General features: G+C 32.5%; 1 protein-coding gene across 1 annotated transcript in view; it reads left to right on the forward strand.

The window, feature by feature from the left end:
* The window catches only part of LOC137645263 (tachykinin-like peptides receptor 86C), a 79,984-nt gene that overhangs the window by 11,802 nt on the left and 45,682 nt on the right, over positions 1-22,500 (forward strand). Inside the window, exons 2-4 of the mRNA XM_068378087.1 lie at positions 12,127-12,273; positions 15,485-15,596; positions 20,286-20,387. Of these exons, the coding sequence (XP_068234188.1) occupies positions 12,127-12,273; positions 15,485-15,596; positions 20,286-20,387 (361 nt within the window). The remainder of the gene's footprint in view (positions 1-12,126; positions 12,274-15,484; positions 15,597-20,285; positions 20,388-22,500) is intronic.

Consider the following 22,500-nt stretch of genomic DNA (forward strand, 5'->3'; position numbering starts at 1 on the left):
AGCCATATATAAAGATATTGGATTACTCTAGGAGCAAAACTCAGAAACTAAAACTTCAAAAGTCTACGTAAGGATCAGGATACCCAACAAAAATAATGAGACAATATTGAGATACCAGTTGGTAAGAAAACAAAAATATATTGGCCTGAAGACCAAAATATGTAATGTAGCCCAAAGGTTGCCATATCCATCAAGATTGCCAAGCAAAGCTGACCAGCAACCAGTTTTAAAAGTTATATTTCCACGATGGTTACACAAACAAAAATGTAATGAAATCCAGTGTCTATCACAATCCTGGTTACCAACTGACTTTTTCATCCTTATAGATATATGTTCCAAGAGGATATGCCATCCTTGAGGATGAACGCTGCTATATAATAGAATTTATACATGACTACAGAAATGCAGTGAGTGAAGGCCTGCATTTCTGAGGGTGCCTTAGGGTTGGCGCCAGCAGATTATTTCTATAGCATTATTTTTGGAGTTTTATATAGCGATGCCCCTAAGTTACTATCAACCTTTTTACACATGAAAGTGACGGTGCCCTCTTTCATTAACAGTATGGAACTCCATCTGTTGTGGCCAACCTTTAGATACCAAAAATAAAGGTCGAAATAAAGATATCTAATGTTGGTCATGTGTTAATGGTACAGAGTAAATTTAAATTGTGCTCCTATGATTGAAATGGCAGTATATTAAATTATGCTTCTATGATTGAAATGGCAGTATATCAAATTATGCTTCTATGATTAAATTGACAGTTGTATAAATATAGTGCAAAAAAATCTAATGTATTTTATATCTGTTACTTTTATGTATCCTATTAGCAATTGCAGTGACGAGTTAACAACACAAGTGTCATAACTACGGTTGTGCTTTGTAATCTCACAAAGAATGTATAAACATAGGCTGACTTTCAAGATGAGGCAAAATATTTGCGGGACATAACTCGTATAGTCAAACTGTACTTAAATATATTACACAATACTACACAGTATTCTAGAAGTTTTATTCCAGCTGTGACCAAGTTGTGGAATGGTCTCCCTAATCAGGTAGTTGAATCAGTAGAACTTCAAAAGTTCAAAGTTGCAGCAAATGTTTTTTTGTTGACCAGCCTGACATGAGTCTTTTTATAGTTTATATATGACATATCTGTTTTGACGTTGTTAATAGTTTATATATGGCATATCTGTTTTGACGTTGTTACTGTTTTTAGATTGATATATTGTTAATTTGTTCTCATCATTTATTTATTTCCTTATTTCCTTTCCTCACTGGGCTACTTTACCCTTTTGGAGCCCTTGGGCTTATAGCATCTTGCTTTTCCAACTAGAGTTGTAACTTGGCTAGTAATAATAATAATAATAATAATAATAATAATAATAATAATAAAAATGACTACAAGATAACCGGGAATTAGGAAAAAGTATATATTTTTTTTTTTTTTTTTTACAAATTCGTATACTTAAGATACACCGCTGAAAATTTTACACAAAAAGATTTGTCATTACCGAATTTAAGGTAATCCACTAGAAGCAAAGAAATTCTTCAATAACAAAAGCACCATAAACAAACTAAATTGTTTAACCAAATTATACTTAAAAAAGGACATCCTAAGGCCATGGGTATTCATCATGTATTTGTCATTTTTTTCCTGAAATAAAATGGAGGTTCCAAACCTGTTTGTAACACAAACAAAAGTATTAAAAATTTCAAGTAAGTGGCGGCAGGAAGTTGCGTTTCCTTTAGTAAATTTTTGCAATGCCAGGAAAGACTAAAAATTTGTCAACTGGTAAAGGGAAAATGTTTTTAACAAGAAATGGAGAGAAAAATATATATGCCGTCCATGAAAAAGTGGTGAAAGACTTTGGGCTATTAACAAACAACAGTGGGGGAAAAATATGGCTCAGCCCTTCAGAGTGAAAAAATATTGCTCAGCCCTTCAAAAGGGAAAAATATTGCTCAGCCATTCAAAGGGAAAGATAAAACTTCGTTGCAATACCTGGACTAGGATAACTCATAAGATTTTTCAAAATTCGACCAAGACCAGTCCATCCCAACTGTAACATGAACTTTGTAGGATGTTGAACTTTTATATAAAAAAAAAACTGTACCAGAACTCCATCCTGGTAATGAATATATCATAATGCATTATCACTGGGTTTCATCCAGTTATTGTATCACAAGGAAAGTCTGAGAGGAAACCACAAACACTTAACAAGCTTAAATCTCAGAACACCAAGACTTTGAAACAATAAGTGCTTGTTCTGTAATTTCCTTTGATAACCACAGCCTTAAGATCACATTTCTCAATATGGCATATTCTATTCCTAACGAGTTATTTTCAAGACATTTCTAATAATCATTGGATATTTGAGTTACGAGTTCATACTACTGTAACTAAGCTTCAAGGTTTTAAAATTCGATAGTAATCTAAAAAAAAAAAAAAAAAAAAAAAAAAAAAAAAAAAAAAAAAAAAAAAGGCATTACTAACCAGTGTGCCCTTAACAGACATTCAATTGAGATTACCTAGTCACCTGCCTTGATCTAACAACAACAATTAATATTAAGTTTCTTAACAGCCAATCAATCCTAGATAATATGGGCGTACAAGTGCAATTACTACCTTGAATTATTATCATTATTAATTGCTAAGCTACAACCCTAGTTGGAAAAGCAGGATGCCATAAGCCCAGGGACTCCAACAGGGAAAATAGCCAAATGAGGAAAGGAAATAAGGAAAAATAAAATATTTTAAGAGGAGTAAAAGCATTAAAATAAATATTTCCTATGTAAACTAAAAAAACTTTAACAAAACAAGAAGAAATACTATAGTATAGAGTGCCCGAGTGTACCCTCAAGCAAGAGAACTCTAACCCAAGACATTGGAAGACCATGGTGTAGAGTCTATGGTACTACCCAAGACTTAGAGTACAATGGTTTGGTTTTGGAGTGTCCTCCTAGAAGAGCTGCTTACCATAGCTAAAATCTCTCTTCTACCCTTACTAAGAGAAAAGTGACCACTGAACAATTACAGTAGAGTAGTTAACCCCTTAACAGAAGAATAATTGTTTGGTAATCTCAGTGTTGTCAGGTGTATGAGGACATAGGAGAATACGTAAACAATAGGCCAGACTATTCGGTGTATGTGTAAGTAAAGGGAAAATGAACCGTAACCAGAGAGAAGGATCCAATGTAGTACAGTCTGGCCAGTCAAAGAACCCCATAACTCTCTCGCCGTAGTATCTCAACGGGTGTCTGGTGCCCTGATCAACCTACTATCGAGACAATTGTTGTGAATTGGATAAAAACTGCATCTATATACCGTTTGGGTTGAAATACTACAACCCAGTCCTTGGTTGTTGACTGGTAATAGTAGGAACGCACCCAATAGTCGTGGGCTACTGACATTCGTTGCCATGACGTACAGGGGAAAATGTTGGTCAACAGCACCTACATACCTGTTCACAATACTACAACCAGAAAGGGTGGGAAGAGGAAAGATCGTCCATAATCCCCTGCGAATAGTCATTGAAAATATTAAAAGAAAAAAGAAACTACCCACTGTGATTACTATGCAATCCCCTGCCTATCCTGAGCTAAATTACTAAGTGATTGAATGGTAATTCCAACTGTAAGTTGCTTCTTCAAGTACTTCCAACAGAAGATTATACCCTAACAAAACCCCTTTTAATCTACTTATCATAATAGAGCATGTTTTAGCTTCTAAGTAATTCTGAATACTTGGAGACAAAGAACTTGAGGACTATGGAAATAAATTAAAATATCAAAGGAAAATAAGAAAACTGGGTTTCAACACGCGAATTTCCCATGTATTTTAAGACCCCAGAATTTACTAAATAGACAAATAAATGTAATATCCATGAACAAAAACGCAAGTGAAACTCATTTTATTATTCTAATAGCACTAGAAATTTTATAAGTACCTTCTATTATTTCACTAAAATCTAAAATTTCAGAAATTACCAAGTGACAATACTGTATATCATAATCAAAACTATCCAAAATCTATCAAACATATTTCAATTTGACTTCTCACTCATGATTTATTAAATCCTCCGTTTGATAAAGTTAAAAAGCAAAATGAAATGCATGCCAAATATTCAAAGCATTGGGGTAATAGTGATTTAATGATTTTTAAAGTTATTGGTAAGTATCCAGTGACACATCTTTCTCAACAGACATTTATTCATTTTGACAATTTAGTTATATATTTCCAATGTTAAAAAAAAAAACATAAATTATTTTATCCGCATTTGCCTGACAGGCAAATCTCATAACTTTCCATTTATGTTATCATATCCTTTTAAACTACAGTAGCTGGCCCCTTTAGTTAAATATTTTCCTCACACCTACGAATAGATGTATCTAATGTCTTGAAGTTATATTTCATATCTTTGTTTATATATCTAGGGCTGAGTACAAGAAGGGCCAATGTCAAAAAATGGGCGATTGAAGATAAGACCACCATTAAACTAAAAAATTTCCTCTGTATCAGTGCTATAAGGGTTAATGTCGTCCGTGGGTTCAGGGAGCTACACTAAGCGCTCTATTCTAGCCAAAGTCAAGTAACAAATTAAAATATTCATGCTAGAAAGGCCAATGTCGTGATTGGCCCTTGTTATATTCATTTACTACAACCCTATAGGGCCACGTGAGAGGCCAATGTCAACTTCAGCTTTTCTTGCACCAAACGATTTTAACAATTTATATGCGTACATAACTTCATAAATCGTTTCTGTTACTAACGTAGTTGCAAGCAATTACTATTTATTTAATATCAAAATCAGTAGTAATGTGCGTGAGATCAGTGAATGTATGTAAGAGTACATCAGACATTGTCAAGATGCAATATGAATGAACATCTAGCCTAATACCTGAAAAAGGAAGTATGCCAAAAGATGTTTTTATCTACTTTTGGTATTACGCTCACGAGAGCTTGGATTGTTACAGAGAAGATGCGACAGTCTGAAAGTGGCAATTTAGCACCAGATGGAAGAGGAAAACATGGGAAACAGAAGAAAATATCCCCCAAATCTGTAGAGATTATTAAGAAGCATATCAACCAGTTTCCGGCATGGAAAAGTCAAAATACTGCCAAAAATACTGCCATGAAAACAATTTACCACCAGAAAAAGAATCAATGTAGAGAAAAATCTTCAATGAAGAGTTCAATCTGTTCTTCCATCACACATCCCAAGACACTTATGAAAAATGTGATGCTTTTAAGGCATCCCTAATGACTGCTAGTGAGGATGATAAAAACTGCATTGAAGGAGAGAAATCAGAACATCATGAATTAGCAGAGATGGCTTACAATGAAAAGAGAGCTGATAAAGAGTTTGCTCTTAAAAACAAAGGAATTGTTACTGCATCCTTTGACCTCAAGAAAAAAATTCCTGGTCCACTGTTGCAGACAGGAATAGTTTACTATAAAAGATAACTTGCTGTTTATAACTTAACCATTTTTGAAAAAAGTGTGGATGGAAATAAAGCACACTGCATAAAGTGGGATGAAACGATTGCAAAAAGAGGTGGCCAAGAAATAGGTTCATGTGTAATGAAATGGTTGCATGGCCTCTCAGATGACATTAAGGACATTCGACTATATAGTGACTCTTGAGGTGGCGAAAATATTTATTTGCAGCCATTCTTATGCATGTTTCCAGGAGTAAGGGAATGAAAATAATGTATTCTTTCTTAAAACCTGGCCATACACACATGGAAGCAGACACAGTACATGCTTTGATAGAAAAATATAGAAAATCAGCTACAAACATTGAGGTGCCACAGGACTAGAGCACAACATTCAGAGCAATCCAGAGAAAAAATAAGTTACAAGTGACTGAAATGCAAACAGAAGATTTCATTAATTTTAAAAGTTTGTATATGTCTGCTGGCCCCCTGGTGAATCACCATAAATATAATAATGGACAACAAGTATATGGGATGAAAATTAAGAAGATGGAATACAATCAAAATTAAATTGGCCAGATTATGTGCTGGACATCCTTTTTTCGAAATCTTGCACGGCAGCATTTAGATTTAAGAAAAAAGGAAAAAGGAAGACCACCCATTTGGATTCTCCCACAGCTTGAACAGGGACCAAGGAAAATTCCACCCAGAAAGTTGAAGGACTTGATTTCTGCAGGAAGCAAACATTTTACAGAAGCCAGCAGGCGGCAGAAGATGCTTCAGATGATGTTTATTTAGATGATGAACCCAATATGTGAGTGTTATGGCGGATGACACAATTACTATGGATCATTACTTTTCTTTTGGAACTCATGTCAAAAACTAATCAGATTTTTTCCCCTAAATTTGATTAATCTACTTGTGTTTGTAAATTAATCACACTTTTTTTCACTTTTCTTTAGCCATTGATTTAGGATGTTACTCAACATGCTAAAAAATGTATCAATTTTTTTTAGTGAATCTGATTAATCTACTTGTGTTTGTAAATTAATCAATGTAATTTTTTTCACTTTTCTTTAGCCATTGATTTAGGATGTTTTTTTTTTCATTCTAAGCAAGAATATTATAGATATTGTAATGTATAATAGCTACTAGAAGGATATAGATTAACTTCAAAATGTTTGAAATACTTTTTTCCAATAATGTAATTTTTTTTTCACACAATTTGCAGGCAATAAATTTTTCAAAGTTTGGTCTAATATATTTTTTTCTTCAAAATGAAAAACAATAATGCAATGCCTTGGTCTGTGAATAACAGTTTAAAAGAAAAGCAGTCTAAACAAAATAGAGCTTTCGTTTGCTGTAATTGCCTGATTTTTAATATAGGAAGCAATCTTTCAAATGCATTTTTCTCAAAACATGGTTTTATGACATTGGCCCTTCTTGTACTCAGCCCTAGATTTGATAATCTATGCCTGAGGGTAGAATGTTTGACTCTCAAACCGTTCCAACAAATATCACATCAAAATAGAATAATCTCTCATCTACGACGCCTATCGGTTTGAAGAAATGAAAAATAGCAAAAACTCTTGAACCTAACGGCCTCGGCAGCATAATTCCTAGAAGTAATTCAAATTATGAAAAAAAGAACACTCACACTAAGCAATTCCAAAATACCTAAAACAAAAATGTAATGCTTCCGTCAAGAAAACCTTGGCTGTTACTGACAACAGTAATAGAATTTAGATTATACCTGGAATATTTGGATACATAACACGTGGGAATGGCAATAAAAAAGGTATTCAAACTCATATATATACACCACATTATTAATATCAATACAGACCTGAGAAATAAAAAATACAAATAGATAATCAGTCTCTCAATGTCTCGTATTAAAAGCGAAGTAATGTCAAGGAAACAGTATAAGTAATAAAACATAATTAGGAAGTACAATACTAAATTGTGTTGGTTGTTATTTTTTCTGATTTATATTGTAGTAGCTGCCAATGCAGATCAACAAAACACATGAAGCTTGATGTTATATATTTCGAATCGAGGTCAAAAAACATAATTAGAAAGGAATGAGAATTTAAAACGTGTATTAAAAAACCATGAGTTGAGGATTTAAAAACTCATCGTTTCAATAAATGAAAAACCAATTGCAATGTCAAATCAATTCGGTGCTTCATAAAAACGTGTCCGCATGAAAACTGCCCTTTGGAAAAAAAAAAAACACTTACACTGAAAAGCCACAGACATGACATCTAGTCAATATGAAAATTAAAATTGTTTTCTACGATAGTTAAGTAAATTGAAATTAAGTTCTTTCCTCCATTCAAATCATATATTCGATAGTCTAATATTTAGTGTTTTATACATCCACGAAATAAATATTTACGAGTAAACAACATCACGATGTTTTAATAATGTCGAAAAATACTCCTGTAACGTTAAAGCTCCATATAATCTGCCCTAACGATGGCAGAGCCCTTACGGTCAGCCATCCCACCTGGATTTGCAAATGGGAGTTTTGTAAATCTGGATAACTTCAGAGAGATTTATTCAAATCTTCGTCCAGTGTATACCTTCAGAATGACACTTAGGGAAATTAAATTTGGCTTTCTCATATAATGCGTGTTTATATATAAAGTGTATATATATATATATATATATATATATATATATATATATATAAATATAATGTGTGTGTGTATATATATATATATATATATATATATATATATATATAAATATATATATATATATATATATATATATATATAAATAAATATATATATATATATATATATATATATATATATATATATATATATATATATATATATAAATCACGAAAGAAAACACGGGATTTGCATAAAATATATTTCATATCCACGAAAGGAAAAGTGAAAAAAAACTCGATTGAAGTCGGTAATTCCGGCTTATTAGTGACATCGATGGACTCAAAATACGAATTAATATACAAGGATATCGTATTCATAATGGAGAATGAGATCTCAGCTGGCAGTTTCCTAATGATCGCAGATAAATCATAATTTAGAAATGATGATACCGATTTAATGAAAAACATACCACGACATGGGTTTAAATTGTGACCTTAGGCACAGGCAATTAAGATGAATTTGAAAATATCTCTTTGGGTATATTATTATTATCATTATTATTTGCTAAGCTTAAACCCTACTTGGAAAAGCAGGATGCTATAAGCCCAGGGGCTCCAACAGGGAAAATAGCCCAGTGAGGAACGGAAACAAAGAAAAAAAATATTTTAATAAGAGTAACAACACTAAAGGAAATATCTATATAAACTATAAAACTTTAACAAAACAAAAGGAAGAGAAACATGATAGAATAGCGTGCCTCAAGCAAGAAGACTCTAACCCAAGACAGTGGAAGACAATGGTACAGAGGTTATGGCACTACCGAAGACTAGAGAGCAATGGTTTGATTTTGGAGTGCCTGTCTCCTAGAAGAGCTGCTTACCATAGCTCAAGACTCTTCTTCTACCCTTACCAAGAGGATCATTACCAATGAGTTACCAATACCAATCCATGCTGTTACTTAACATATTTCTTTGAGTATTAAAAAGTGTATACTTTTAATGGATATTTCTATGAACAAGTGTATGGTATGGCTATAGGTAGTCCCTTGTCCCCTCCTTTATTAAATCTGAATGTCCTTATGAAATGCATTACTATTGAAAATAAACAAAGATTTTCTTTTTTCATTAGTATATGTGAAAATTATTAACAACATTACATAACACAACGTGCTGCTATACTCATTCAAGATCTCATATGAAAAAAATTAATTGCCAACAGCAGATTATGTAGGTTGAATTAAAACGCAACTGGGGTCTAAAAATCACATCCAGTTCAAGAGATATCGCCTCTATAAGGCAATAACTGAAGTCACAGTTCTGGAAACCATAAAACACCATTTGAGATTGTGTGACCTTTGATTAATGATGGCTAATGATGATTTTTTTCCCAGGATATATTACCATTTTAGCTTTTTTAGGTAAACACCTATTCCTGAAATGTGTAAAATAAAGTTTTTGGTTGTTTTCAGCAATTTTTGGCTACCTCTCAAATTAAAGATAACAAAATCTTTGATTATCATAAAACATTATAGGCTCAGGTTTTTTAAGTGCTACAATGGTAGAACAAATACAAAGTTAAATATATCTGTTAAATATCTAGATATGATTGAAGAACACTGATGCAACTGTTCCCACATGAAATCTATGCTAACTATCATTAACGGAGATATACCAAAAGCCTTATTCAGCAGCATTTACAAACACAAAGGAACACATTTTTCTAAGGAGGCTTTTCTAGATGTGAAAGTAGGACATTTCCAGGAACCTCTGATGGTTAAGCCTCTGAAATGAATTTGGTTATGTGATGGCAACACAGTCACAAACATGACTGAGTGATATAATATGAAGAGCGTGAATCTTATACCTCTGAACCCGACCATTAATGCATGAAGTTTCAATATAGATTCTTAAGTTTTGCCCTGTGCTACCACAAGTCAGGTTAATAAATTTGAAATGGCTCTTCTATTAATAAAATGAATAACTCTCTCTCTCTCTCTCTCTCTCTCTCTCTCTCTCTCTCTCTCTCTCTCTCTCTCTCTCTCTCTCTCCCTCCTAGCTAGCATCGTTGTGGAAGGAAGAAGATCAGAGAAATAAACTTTTAAAAACCAAAATAGAGAACTGACTTTTATAAGGAAATCAGTAACCTTACTGTGATCTGGATTACGAAGAGAACCTAGCAATATTTTTATGTTAAACATTGAACCCTTTTTTGGGGGGTTGGGGTTTTTTTGATTTCTTCATTCATCAAACTATCACTTTTAATGTTCCCTCCCTATGTACCTGTGACTGTAATTGTAAAGAATAAGGATGAACAACTACATGTGACACTGCCGGACGCCACTCGCCTTATCCAGAAGGCAAAACTCGTGAGAAATTGAGAAAGCGACACATTCAGGCAGCGCTGCCAACTCTAACGGACAAACTTGTGCGGTTATATGTATACTAGTGAGCTACTTTGCAACACGAGCGTTTCATGCTTACAAACAAATCTTCTCCTTGAAGGTAGCCAGTGGTGAAAGTAGTGCCTTCAAAAGTGTACCCCTGAAAACTGGCTATAAATAGCTGTATCTCTCTTCCCGGTACAATGTACCACTACATATTATTTTCACCACTGCCTCTTCTTCTTCCTCTCTCATCCCCCTTATGCCAGCCATGATTCTTGTCAATGGCAAAGTGCAAGTAAATTCGAAAATAGTTCTATTCTCTATTATGAATGATTAAATTGAATTCCTTTCTGATGTTAGGTGTCACAAATTGTTCCACAACTAAAGTACAAACTTTTGAAAATGAGTGCACGTGTATTCATGGACGCGTTGAACGCATCGAGTGAATTTCCTTTATTTCTTATGAGAAAAACTCATACAAAGAGGTACACCTGTGTATATCATCATCCGCCATATCTAGTCCACTGCAAGACAAAGGCCTCAGACATATCCTTCTACTTGCATCTGTTCATGGTCTTTCTATGGTTTGTATCCACAAATTTTCTTAGCTCGTCAATGCATCATCTTCTCTTCTTTCCCTTGCTTGGTTTCCAATTTCAAAGGACCAATATATTATAAGTCCTACCCATGTCCTTTTCTTTTTTTTTAACATGTTAAAATATCCTCTACTTTAGTTTGCTCTCGTATCCACGTTACCCTTTTTCTGTTTCTTTGTGATATTCCCACCCTTATTCTTTTCATTACTCTTTCAATTAGAATTAGTTTATATTCAAAGGCTTTAGTAAGGCTCAATGTTTCCGATGCTTAAGTTAATACTGATAGGACCATCAGAATAAAAATATATATAAATATATATATATATATATATATATATATATATATATATATTTTTTTTTTTTTTTTTTTTTTTTTTGAGAAAGTGGCATTTTACGTGTCTTAATGTCATTTTGTTAACCAAAATTCTTCCTCTCATGGTTATAATTCTTTTAATTTCTGAGTCATATCCTACGGAAACACTTACAGTCTGTACCAAGTAGGTACATTCTTTAACAACCTCTACAGGTTCCTCCATAACCTTGTTTGTAGACTGCATATTCATTGAACACTGCCTTAGTCTTACTCATATTCCTTTTCAATTCTACATTTATGCTTTTTCTATTCAATTCTTATATCTTTTGCAATTCCTCCCGTGATTCACTAAGAGCCTTGAGTTCGAACCTCTGTCCAGCCAGAAGCTGTTTTTATAAATGAATTCCAGTGGATATACATTCTCAAATGTAGAATTCGATATTAAATTATATTGTGGTTGATATTTACATTGATTAAAATCACGAGTGTTTTACATATATATATATATATATATATATATATATATATATATATACATACACATATATATGTATATATATATATATATATATATATATATATATACACATATATATATGTGTGTGTGTGTGTTTTGCGTGTATATAAAGTGAATATATATACACACATGTATAATGACTTATCATTAGAAAATCTAGTCTAAAGAGTCTCATAGTTTTACGAAACCATCTAAAAATTAAAAATCAAAATCTCCCGGGTACTAAAGTTTGAATATTTATTTTTCCTTTTCAGATGTCAGTCACACCAGTCCAAAAAGTAAGCCCACTCCGCTACCGTTTCAGATGCCAGCCTATCAACAAGTCCTCTGGGTTACGGCATTTGGGTTCATGATCCTCGGTGCATGTGTGGGCAACATTGTCGTCATAAGAATTGTTCTTGGTAAGTCGTTACTACATTTTGAAAAGGACAATGAAGCGGACTTCGAAATATTGCTGATCTTTATATAGGAGATATTTATTTTAATGCTGTTAATTTCCTTAAAATATTTCATTTTTCCTTGTTTCCTTTCCACACTGGGCTATTTTCCCTGTTGGGGCCCCTGGGCTTATAGCATCATGCTTTTCCAACTAGGGTTGTAGCTTAGCAAGTGATAATAATAATAATAATAATAATAATAATAATCAGAATTATGGGTAGAAGTATGAAGCAACTTATTCTGTGTTATGACCACATCCGCGATTATTATTATTATTATTATTATTATTATTATTATTATCATTATTATTATTATTATTACTTACTAATCTACAACCGTATTGGGAAAAACAGCATGCTATAAGCCCAAGGGCTCTAACAGGGAAAATAGCCCAGTGAGGAAAAGAAACTTATGGGAATTAAATAAACTACAAGAGGTAATTACCTATTAAAATAAAATATCTTAAAACAGTATCAATATTAAAATAAATATATCATATGTAAACTCTAAAAACTTTTAAAAAATAAGAGGAAGAGATATAAGATAGTATAGTTTGCCCAATTGTATCCTGAAGCAAGAGAACTCTACCCCAAGACAGTGGAAGTCTAGTAGTTAAGAGATGAATGTGACGCACACACACACTCTCTCTCACTATATATATATATATATATATATATATATATATATATATATATATATATATATTGTGTATGTGCTTTACTATCACTAAGATCATGTGACATGATACATTGCAAACTCCAGTAGGAAATCATAAAATACTTTAGTACCTTGCGCATTATGTGCATTTGAAAATGCACTTCTTCAGGGTACAATATATATATATATATATATATATATATATATATATATATATATATATATATATATATATATATATATGTAAATATATATAAAACGGTTTACATCTATATTCCTATCATATATCATGCACTATCTCACCTACCCAGTTACCATCCTATCACAAATTCTTTCTCATTTCCGTAAGCAATTCATGCACTTTTTCCAAACTATTTTCTACTTTTACACGAGAATCATTCATACGACTTACCATCTTCCCATAACTGTCTCGCATTTGTCATACTTAAGCTTAGATCCTCCAACGTAAAGTAGCACGTGACGTAAGACATTCATCACAATCAATTTTCTTTCGTATATATAATATACACTTATATTCCGTACTCACTTGTAATGTTACGTATTCTCTTGCTAGCAATGACACTCCTTTTCACGCCTTACGGGTTTAAAGTTTTAAAGGCTGCTCATGAATGGCAGGGGCAAGGAACAGTGACATTGCCCTATCAAGCAGGACAATGCCCAAGAGACTGACTATATATACATATGATCAGCACCCAAGACCCCTCTCCATCCAAGCTAGGAAGGGCCAGACAGTGGCACATGATGACTCAGCAGATAGACTTATAGGCTCTCCCTAACCCGCCATCTTTAGCTTACAAGGAGCGTGAGGTTGCAGCGACGAAATAGGTTCCCCACAAATATTACTATTCATTTTAAACTATCATATTTACACTTCGTTGTACAATCATACCTATTATTTTCTCTAAAATTTATACCCAAGCAATGAGTCATATTTCTCATTCGTTCCTTCAACCATGTAACAGTTATTACCATCAATCATAACATTTTCTCGCAACTACAGTATGCTTCCACAGGCATACTCAAATTACCTATACCTTCACCTTTAAATACCTTAATTCACACACATTAGCTAACTTATCATATGCATTCCTAAAGATTAACTCGACAGCACAACCAGTATTAATCAGACTATAAAATCATACCATTTTCACACGCGTGCAATTCAATATCAGCATTTGAAAAATGAGAGAAAAAAAGAGGAAGTTCGAGCGATAAATTAATTAATGAATTCCAATAAGGATAGATCATCCATACACCTACATGGTATCCTCATCCTTTACAGTCAAAATAAAAAAGGCAAACGCTCAAGATATTTGCTGCCGTCCAAAATTTTCTAAACCCCGAAAAATTTTAAGAAAAAAAAATTCAGTTATTCCAAGTCTTATTCGCCACAAACATTCATTACTTTAAGTACTTCTTTTTTTCTCTCTCACTCTTCCTCAGAGGATTTAGCAAACCGTAACAAAACATAAATGTTGAAATAAATCATAATAAATCGATCCTACAAAACAGCTCATATATATATATATATATATATATATATATATATATATATAAATTATATATATATACAAATATATATATATAATTATATATATATAAATATATATATATATATATAAATATATATATATATAAATATATATATATATATATATATATATATATATATATATACAGTATATATACATATACAGTATATATATATATATATATATATATATATATATAATATATATATATATATATATATATATATATAAAGTATATTTGGCAATCAAAATCCATTGTAAAAAAAAAGTAAATAATAAATTTCCTTAATCAAATTTCATTAAGAAATCATCTGATTAGTAGACAAGGTTCAACTCTTAGGCATATTATTTAACGTTAATCAAAATTACTTTCAACCAGCCTCCAAACTGCATATAATTAAAGAAAAAACATTTTCTTTAATTTGAGATGACATACTTGAAGATAAGTCAACGCTCAAAAAATCCTTTATTTACTAACAGTGCAGTTAATGAATAATTTTACAAATGCCAGATACAACCTAATCCCATGAAAAAAAACCAAAATATTTATATAATATCCCCACGTTTTACTTGTACAGAGAAACAGTAATTGAAAGTTTCAGGGTCCAGTAATATCCAATCTTATTCAGATAATTGAAAAAAAATTTATTTGAAAACTAAATATAAAAGATAAAAAAATATTCTCTTTAATCAACGAGCATAGTTCATTTTTATAAGATATTTCACTAACAGTCTCATTCATTCTTTTAATCTGCAATCTCAATATCCTTATCGATAAGAGAAACCTTCACGATACCATGAATATATTGTAAATAAATCTATTTGTAAGTTTACTACGGTATGATGACTGATGATTATATTCATGATTATGATAATAATCTTTTAAATTACCATAAATGCCACTCTATGATAAATAAAGTACATAAGCAATATCATTTCCAATCTCTCCCTTCACTGTTTTCAGGAAATCAGCGCATGAGGACAACAACCAACTATTTCCTTGTGAATTTATCTGTGGCTGACCTATTCATGACATTATTCAACTGCGTCTTCAACTTTGTATTCATGCTCAAAAGGTTGGTCATCTTTATAAGTTTTCAAATGGTATGCATTTTATTCAGACTGGCGTCTGTACTGCAACCTGTGTGTTAAGTTTAGCAGTATTCTGCTCACCAGCATAATTATATATCACTTTCAATTTTGTTCAGTCTTCCCACTTATATTTTTCTTAACCTCTTTCCAGAAGGTTTGTATTTTGAAACACAACTGTGCTAAGAAAATATTTTGTAATTTCTTGGAATGATAGCATTAGTAGGTTTGTAACCAGATCATCTTTAACATTAGCCTTAAACTGTTCTGGTATCACGCTAAGGAATTTTAAAACAATTCAGAATAAGAACACTCGATTCAAACCTACAGGAATACTTCAATAAAACATGGAAATGATAAAACTAGAAAAGTTATCCTTGTGCCTTGAGCTCTTCAAACAGTCACGACAAGATACGCAAAAATTGCTTGTTTTATTGGAACTCAAAAATTAGTTTATCTATTTGTACATAGTCATAACAGCTTCTCCGTGGGATATTTATCAATTATGCTGTTAAAAACACACCGTAATTTTAATTGGAAATTCTCCGTAAAAATATACGGTTCTCAGCCATATTTCAGTAAAATACCGGCGACCGTAATTTTACCATACTTTGTTATCTTATTTTACGGGTTGGTGACCGTAATATAACTACTTTACGTCAATATATCCGTTTTTTTAAGGGTAAAAAGCCTGGAATAAATATTGCCAGACATTAACTGTTTTTTTTTTTTTTTTTAATGCAAATTTTTAACAGTGTAGGGCATAACATAATTATTTAAGCGTACGGAGAAGGATATAAAGTTTGATGCCATACTTTCAGAAATCTAAAGGGGTCAGATATTAACATCCTTTCAATTTGTTAATGAATATTCCCTGAATCATGGCAATTAATATACACAGCATACAGAAAATATTCAACTTATAATTTCTAAACCTAAATTTCAGTTAGTATCATGGAATAACAGATGTGTGAAAAATAACCTTTAAATTCTAATGTCAAAAAAAGGTGTACTTTCGATATGTCGATAAAATAAACGAAATAGTTTTGCAGAGAATGCATGTAGTAACTGGATGATAGACGTTTAGAATATTGGCCATTCCGGAAATTATTCAATATTTACTTTTAGCGAACTTGGGTTTGATAAAATTACAGGATACAATTTCCGGCATGCAACTACCGAGCCGAAACACGAATACAAAATTAAGAGCATTTTTCATCACCTGTCTGTTACTATTTATAACTCAAAATTATTTGATGACAAATATCCAAACAGCAATTGGACTTATGGCCCAATATCATTTTTGCTTTTCCTCACAACTGCACAGTTTTATTACAAGTTAAATGCAAACGCAATAAACAAAAATAAGGCACATTTCTATAGCGCAGTATAACAGTTTATAGTCTTTATTTACATCCAATTACGAATAATAATCTTATACGTCATTTGATTATTTAAAACCAAATGTTTTATTTTCAAGCCTACACGAATGCAGTATTTTACGCTCACATTTCTTCATTTCTCTTAAAATTATTGTAAAGAAAAACAAAATAGCATTTTATCCTTTTGTTTTTTCAAAACAATCAACTCAAGTATATTAGTTTTAAAAATAATATCTTAGGTACTTTAGAACAATATGTGATGCCAGCCTTATTATTGAAGTAGTACTAAACTGTAAAATATTGGCAGATCTTTCCTGGAAATTAACAACGGTCCAAGTCTGTCTGTATGTATGTATGTATATATATATATATATATATATATATATATATATATATATATATATATATATATATATATATATATATAATACATATACATATATATGTGTGTGTGTAATGTTTGTATAGACGGTATGCATGTATAATATCACAGATCAGAGGAACATACTGTATGCTGCAGAGCTGTTGCCCTAGTGGGGGTAGGAGATAATCTTTGACTGTGGGATATCGGGAAGCAACGTCCTGTAACATCATTACTCTGAAAGGCACTAACATATTCTTTTTTACCTAAATTTACAGGATTTGAAAATTCATAAACTGTGATATATAATTATGCTGGTGAGCAGAATACTGCTAAACTTAACACACAGGTTGCAGTATAGACGCCAGTCTGAAAAAATATATAATAGGGGAAACATGTGCAACAGTTGATTTGCATAGAAAATTCAAGTTCTTTGACTAAATCAGAACATAGAGAATCTTTTGTAAAGATTCTCTACAACCAGGGATAATTAGATCACAATGACTATTCACAAGAACATAAGATCAAGAGAAAACGTTGAGGAAAAGTTTGCAATGTGTTGGAATAAAGTAAATGGAAGAGAAAGTTGATGGAGGTAATGGCAAGAGGTACTTGAAGGTATATCTAACTATTATTTGTTTTACAGTTATATTGGATATCAGTTTAGGTTATAGAGGGTAAGAGTGAAAATAAAGTTGTAAATGCAGAGGAGTCTGTTAGATGGGTTAACAAACTTAGTAACAAGTGCTTGTGGGAATAGGAAGATAAAAAGCGGGAATATAAATATTAGTTGGGATGAGAGGTTTAGTTATGTCAGAAGAGCGGGTTGCATATGGGTAGTAAAAAAAAAAGAAGAAGAAGAAGAAGAAGAAGAAGAAGAAGAAGAAGAAGAAGAAGAAGAAGAAGAAGAAGAAGAAGAAGAAGAAGAAGAAGAAGAAGAAGAAGAAGAAGAAGAAGAAGAAGAAGAAGAGTAAGCTGCTCCACAGGGATGTAATGAGCAAATGTTAATGAGCAAATGGATCTGACCACAAAAGATGTCAACGGAGATGCGCTGTCTGAAGTGAATGAAGTTATTGGGAGAAGGAAAGGAAATTTTAAGGAAATGTTAGCAGTACAGAAGGTTACACACCGTAGTAAGAAAGATGGGTAATAAAGAATTGGGTGAGAGAAAAGAAAAAGGCAGGCAGTGAAAACAGAAGACGTAAGCGAGAACTTCAAGGAGAATTTGTTGATTTACTATAAAATAAATGTATAAAAAAGTTTTGATCAAATGGATCTTTAAAAAAAAGACAATTAGGGAGAGCTTGGCTGACATGAAACCAGTTCTGGATATCTGGAGAGAGTATTTTGGAAGATTTGTTGAATCTTGAATACAGGGGAGAAGCTTACTTGAATAATGCAAGAGTGGAAGTTTGACATTGGTAGTGAGAGTACCTTTTAAAAGATGTATATACAGTAGTTAGGAGCTTAAGAAATTAAAAGACACAGTGTTCCTGGTGTTAAATTTGTTAGTGGGTGGTAAAGTGCAATTTGCTGACAAAGGTATGTAAGGTACATCTGGAAGAGAGAAAGGTTTTGAAGGACGGAGTAAGAAGAATACAATTTTTACGTGGAAGTGTAACGTTTACTGCAGACTGTACGAAATATAACGGCAAAATAAGGCCTTTAATATAGCTTTAATCGAAAAAGATAAGAAATATGCTATTTTATTAATTGTTGTTATGAAACATTGATTCGAAGTTTGAAAGTAAGGGAAAAAAGCTTTGTACTGCACAAACAGCTTAGGAAAAAACTTATGATGAACCTGAGAGAGGCAATGGCATTAATGTTGTATGATTGTATGACAAAGCTAGGCTGCGGTGTCCAATTAAAAGTTTTATATGAGGAAACTTGAATGTGTTATACGTACACAGGAGTACGATTGGTTTGAAGGAAAATTGGGTGAGAAGAAAGCATCAGATTCTCGGGCTGATTAATAGCTTTGAGAATGAGTGATTAGAGTTAAGAGAAAAAACACGAAATAGAATATTTTGAATGGAGAATAAAATAACCATGTGCAAAATAATGCTGTAATGATTGGGATAGTGAATACAGTACTGATTAGATACAGTAACAAGAAAAAATATTGAAGGTGGTGAGAAGAAATGGGGAGAACTTGAAATAGTGATATAATGTTTAATGTAAGCAAAAAGACAAACTTGAACGTTTTGAAATTATTCAGTCATAATGATAAAAATGGAACATGATAGGCTGGTGAAGACCAAGTAGTGAGAGGAGAGAGGAGAGGGAAGCATAGAAAATATTGGATAAGTGGGATGGTTGTGGAACTGGAAAGGATGTGTTTAAGTGTCTATTAATGCGATATAGTCCATTCCATAACAGTTGAATATTTTGCTTAAGTGTATGGATTGGCTAATACTTTGGAAAATTTTTGGTACAAAGAGTTCACAGTCAACCATCAGCTATTGTATCAACCTTTTGGTCACAGGATTCCCCTCATGTTCTTAAGAGGTGTTTTGAGATGAAGTGAATTTCCGCAAAACCTCTCTTGATTTCAACTGAAGGAATTAAATCACGGACATTGCAGATATAGGCACAATCCTTCAGTACTCAACTGCGCCACCTGTCACGTGTTCCTAGTCTGCATACTATATATCTCTTCTATAAATGGAATAAGGCCAATCCAACTACATCACTAAATTTACCCTTTTATATCTAGTAACAGCTTCACCGTTAAACTTTGGAGAATCTTAGATATTTGTCTCAAATGCCGTCTCTCATTATCTTATAAATCTAAAGAAATTACCATCTCTTGGAGAGCGCAAAAGTAAAATCCTCCAAAGGTAACTTTTATATGACACTTCTGAAGAAAATATCAAATGTCTGAAATAGTCAGCCAAGAGCACTTAAACCTGTTTCTCTCTTTTTTCCAGTCACTGGGCCTTCGGAAGCGTTTATTGCACCATTTCCCAATTTATCGCTCACGTTTCGTTGGCAGCTTCAGTCTTCACGTTGGCGGTGATCTCCTTTGACAGGTGAGAGCTTCAAGTTTCAAAAATTCATGTAGCTGTTCCCAGTGTGAATCTGGCCGCCAGTCACATTAACTGTGAGAGAGAGAGAGAGAGAGAGAGAGAGAGAGAGAGAGAGAGAGAGAGAGAGAGAGAGAGAGAGAGAGATGGGTTTTGATATGTAAAATGAATTACCACAATCCTGGTTTCAGGATCGCTGATAATCTTCTTAATTTTACAATAACACATTCGGCAAAATGATTTTGAGAATTACCGATTTTTTCTTTTTTGTATAGTGTGTCTAAAAATTATCTAATACAGTACTTGGTAAGGGTAAAATGGGCTTCAGTTATGGTAAGCAGCTCTTCTATGAGAAGGTCACTCCAAAGTCAAACCATTGTTCTCTATTCCTGTGTAGTGCCATAGCTTCAGTACCATAGTCTTGTACTGTCTAAGGTTACAGTTCTCTTGCTTTACAGTACATTACGGAACACTTTTACCTGTTTTCTCTTTTCCCTATTTTTGCCCTTGGGCTTATAGCATCCTGTTTTCCAACTAGGGTTGTGGCTTAGCTAATAATAATAATAATACTAATAATAATAATAATAATAATAATAATAATAATAATAATAATAAAAGAGAAAAAGCTTATCAAAATTACCTTTGAACACGACCTCTTACGCTTTCTAGTTTAGTTTACGAATAAATCTTATAAATCCAACCTTTACTGTCTTTTATTCCTCAAGTAAATTTGATTTTTTTTCCTAAGTTCCTCTAAATGGTTACAAAACTATCAAATGTAATTTAATTTGTAGGAATAAAGTCCTATGTTCCCATTCTGTCTCAATATCTTTGATATGTTTCTCATTGGTTTAAAACAAAATAACAACTAACAAGGGACATGACAACAACCAGAACGGAGAGGAAAAAAAGATTTAAGCAATCAGTTATAGCTCGAAATTATTGTATATAGAACACTATTGTCATTATTCATGAAATAGCTAAAATTATTTCATCGAGTATTATTACGTGATCGGTCATATTTATGGTACTTAAATTTCTTTTGTTTTTTTTAAATTGCGGTATTAAGAATGAAAATATTTTAACAATATATACAAAAAGTCAAGGTACAAACTTAATAGGTTCCAAGAAGCGGTTTGTAAGTCGAATTTTGTTGAATTTTGACCAAGGGTTGGTTTCACCTAATTCAGCATTTTTGTCCGAATACTTCCGACCAATCAGCTACCAGGAAACTTTTCCGAGCTAAAAGGGCACCCCTGCGAATCGGTGCCAATCAGCCTCACTAAAATAAATTGACTATAGTAGTGTGTGCAACATCACCATCCTAGTGAACTATGTATGGAGGAGCCTGTAGGTCCACTTGCTGAGTCATCAGCAGCCATTGCCTGCCCCTCCCTGGTCCTAGTTTAATGGAGAGGGGTCTTGGGTACGGATCATATGTTAAATGGTCAGTCTCTAGGACACTTTCCTGTCACTTGCCTGTACTATTCATGAGCTACCTTTAAACCTTAAACCAATTTAATAACTGACTGGCAAATTCTTCTGTCACGAAAATAGGTAATTATTTTCAACTGCATAAAGTCAACAAATAGTCCGGTTTCATATCGCAAATGTCGTCCTGCTAACTGTATTAAATTGTATAATTAATTTCATTACAGTATTTCATTGTGAATTTTGATACAATATCTGAGATTTTGATTTCAGGTGGATTTATATGTATCTTCAATTACACGTAAGTTGAGGACCTTCAGTACTATGTAGCGTGGTAGGCCTTATCATTACATAATAATTTCATTTAACATATAATACATAACAAAGAGCATCGCGCGTTTCATAACATAATGTAAAAATAATAAAAGCAAAAAAAAAGCTCTTACGAAAATTATCAGGTAGTTTTATATTGCAAATGTCATCCTGCTTAATGTATTAAATTATATAATATAATTTTCTTACAGTATTTCATTGTGAAGTTTTGATAAAATATCTAGAATTTTGATTTCAAGTGAATTTGTTTGTTTTTTTCAAATGTTTGCAATTTACGGACCTTGTTTACTGAGTAGCTTGCTAGACTTTACCATTACATAATAATTTCATTTAACATATAATACATAACAAAGAG

Source organism: Palaemon carinicauda, chromosome 1, assembly GCF_036898095.1.
Source record: "Palaemon carinicauda isolate YSFRI2023 chromosome 1, ASM3689809v2, whole genome shotgun sequence".
NCBI classification, from domain to species: Eukaryota; Metazoa; Arthropoda; class Malacostraca; order Decapoda; family Palaemonidae; genus Palaemon; species Palaemon carinicauda.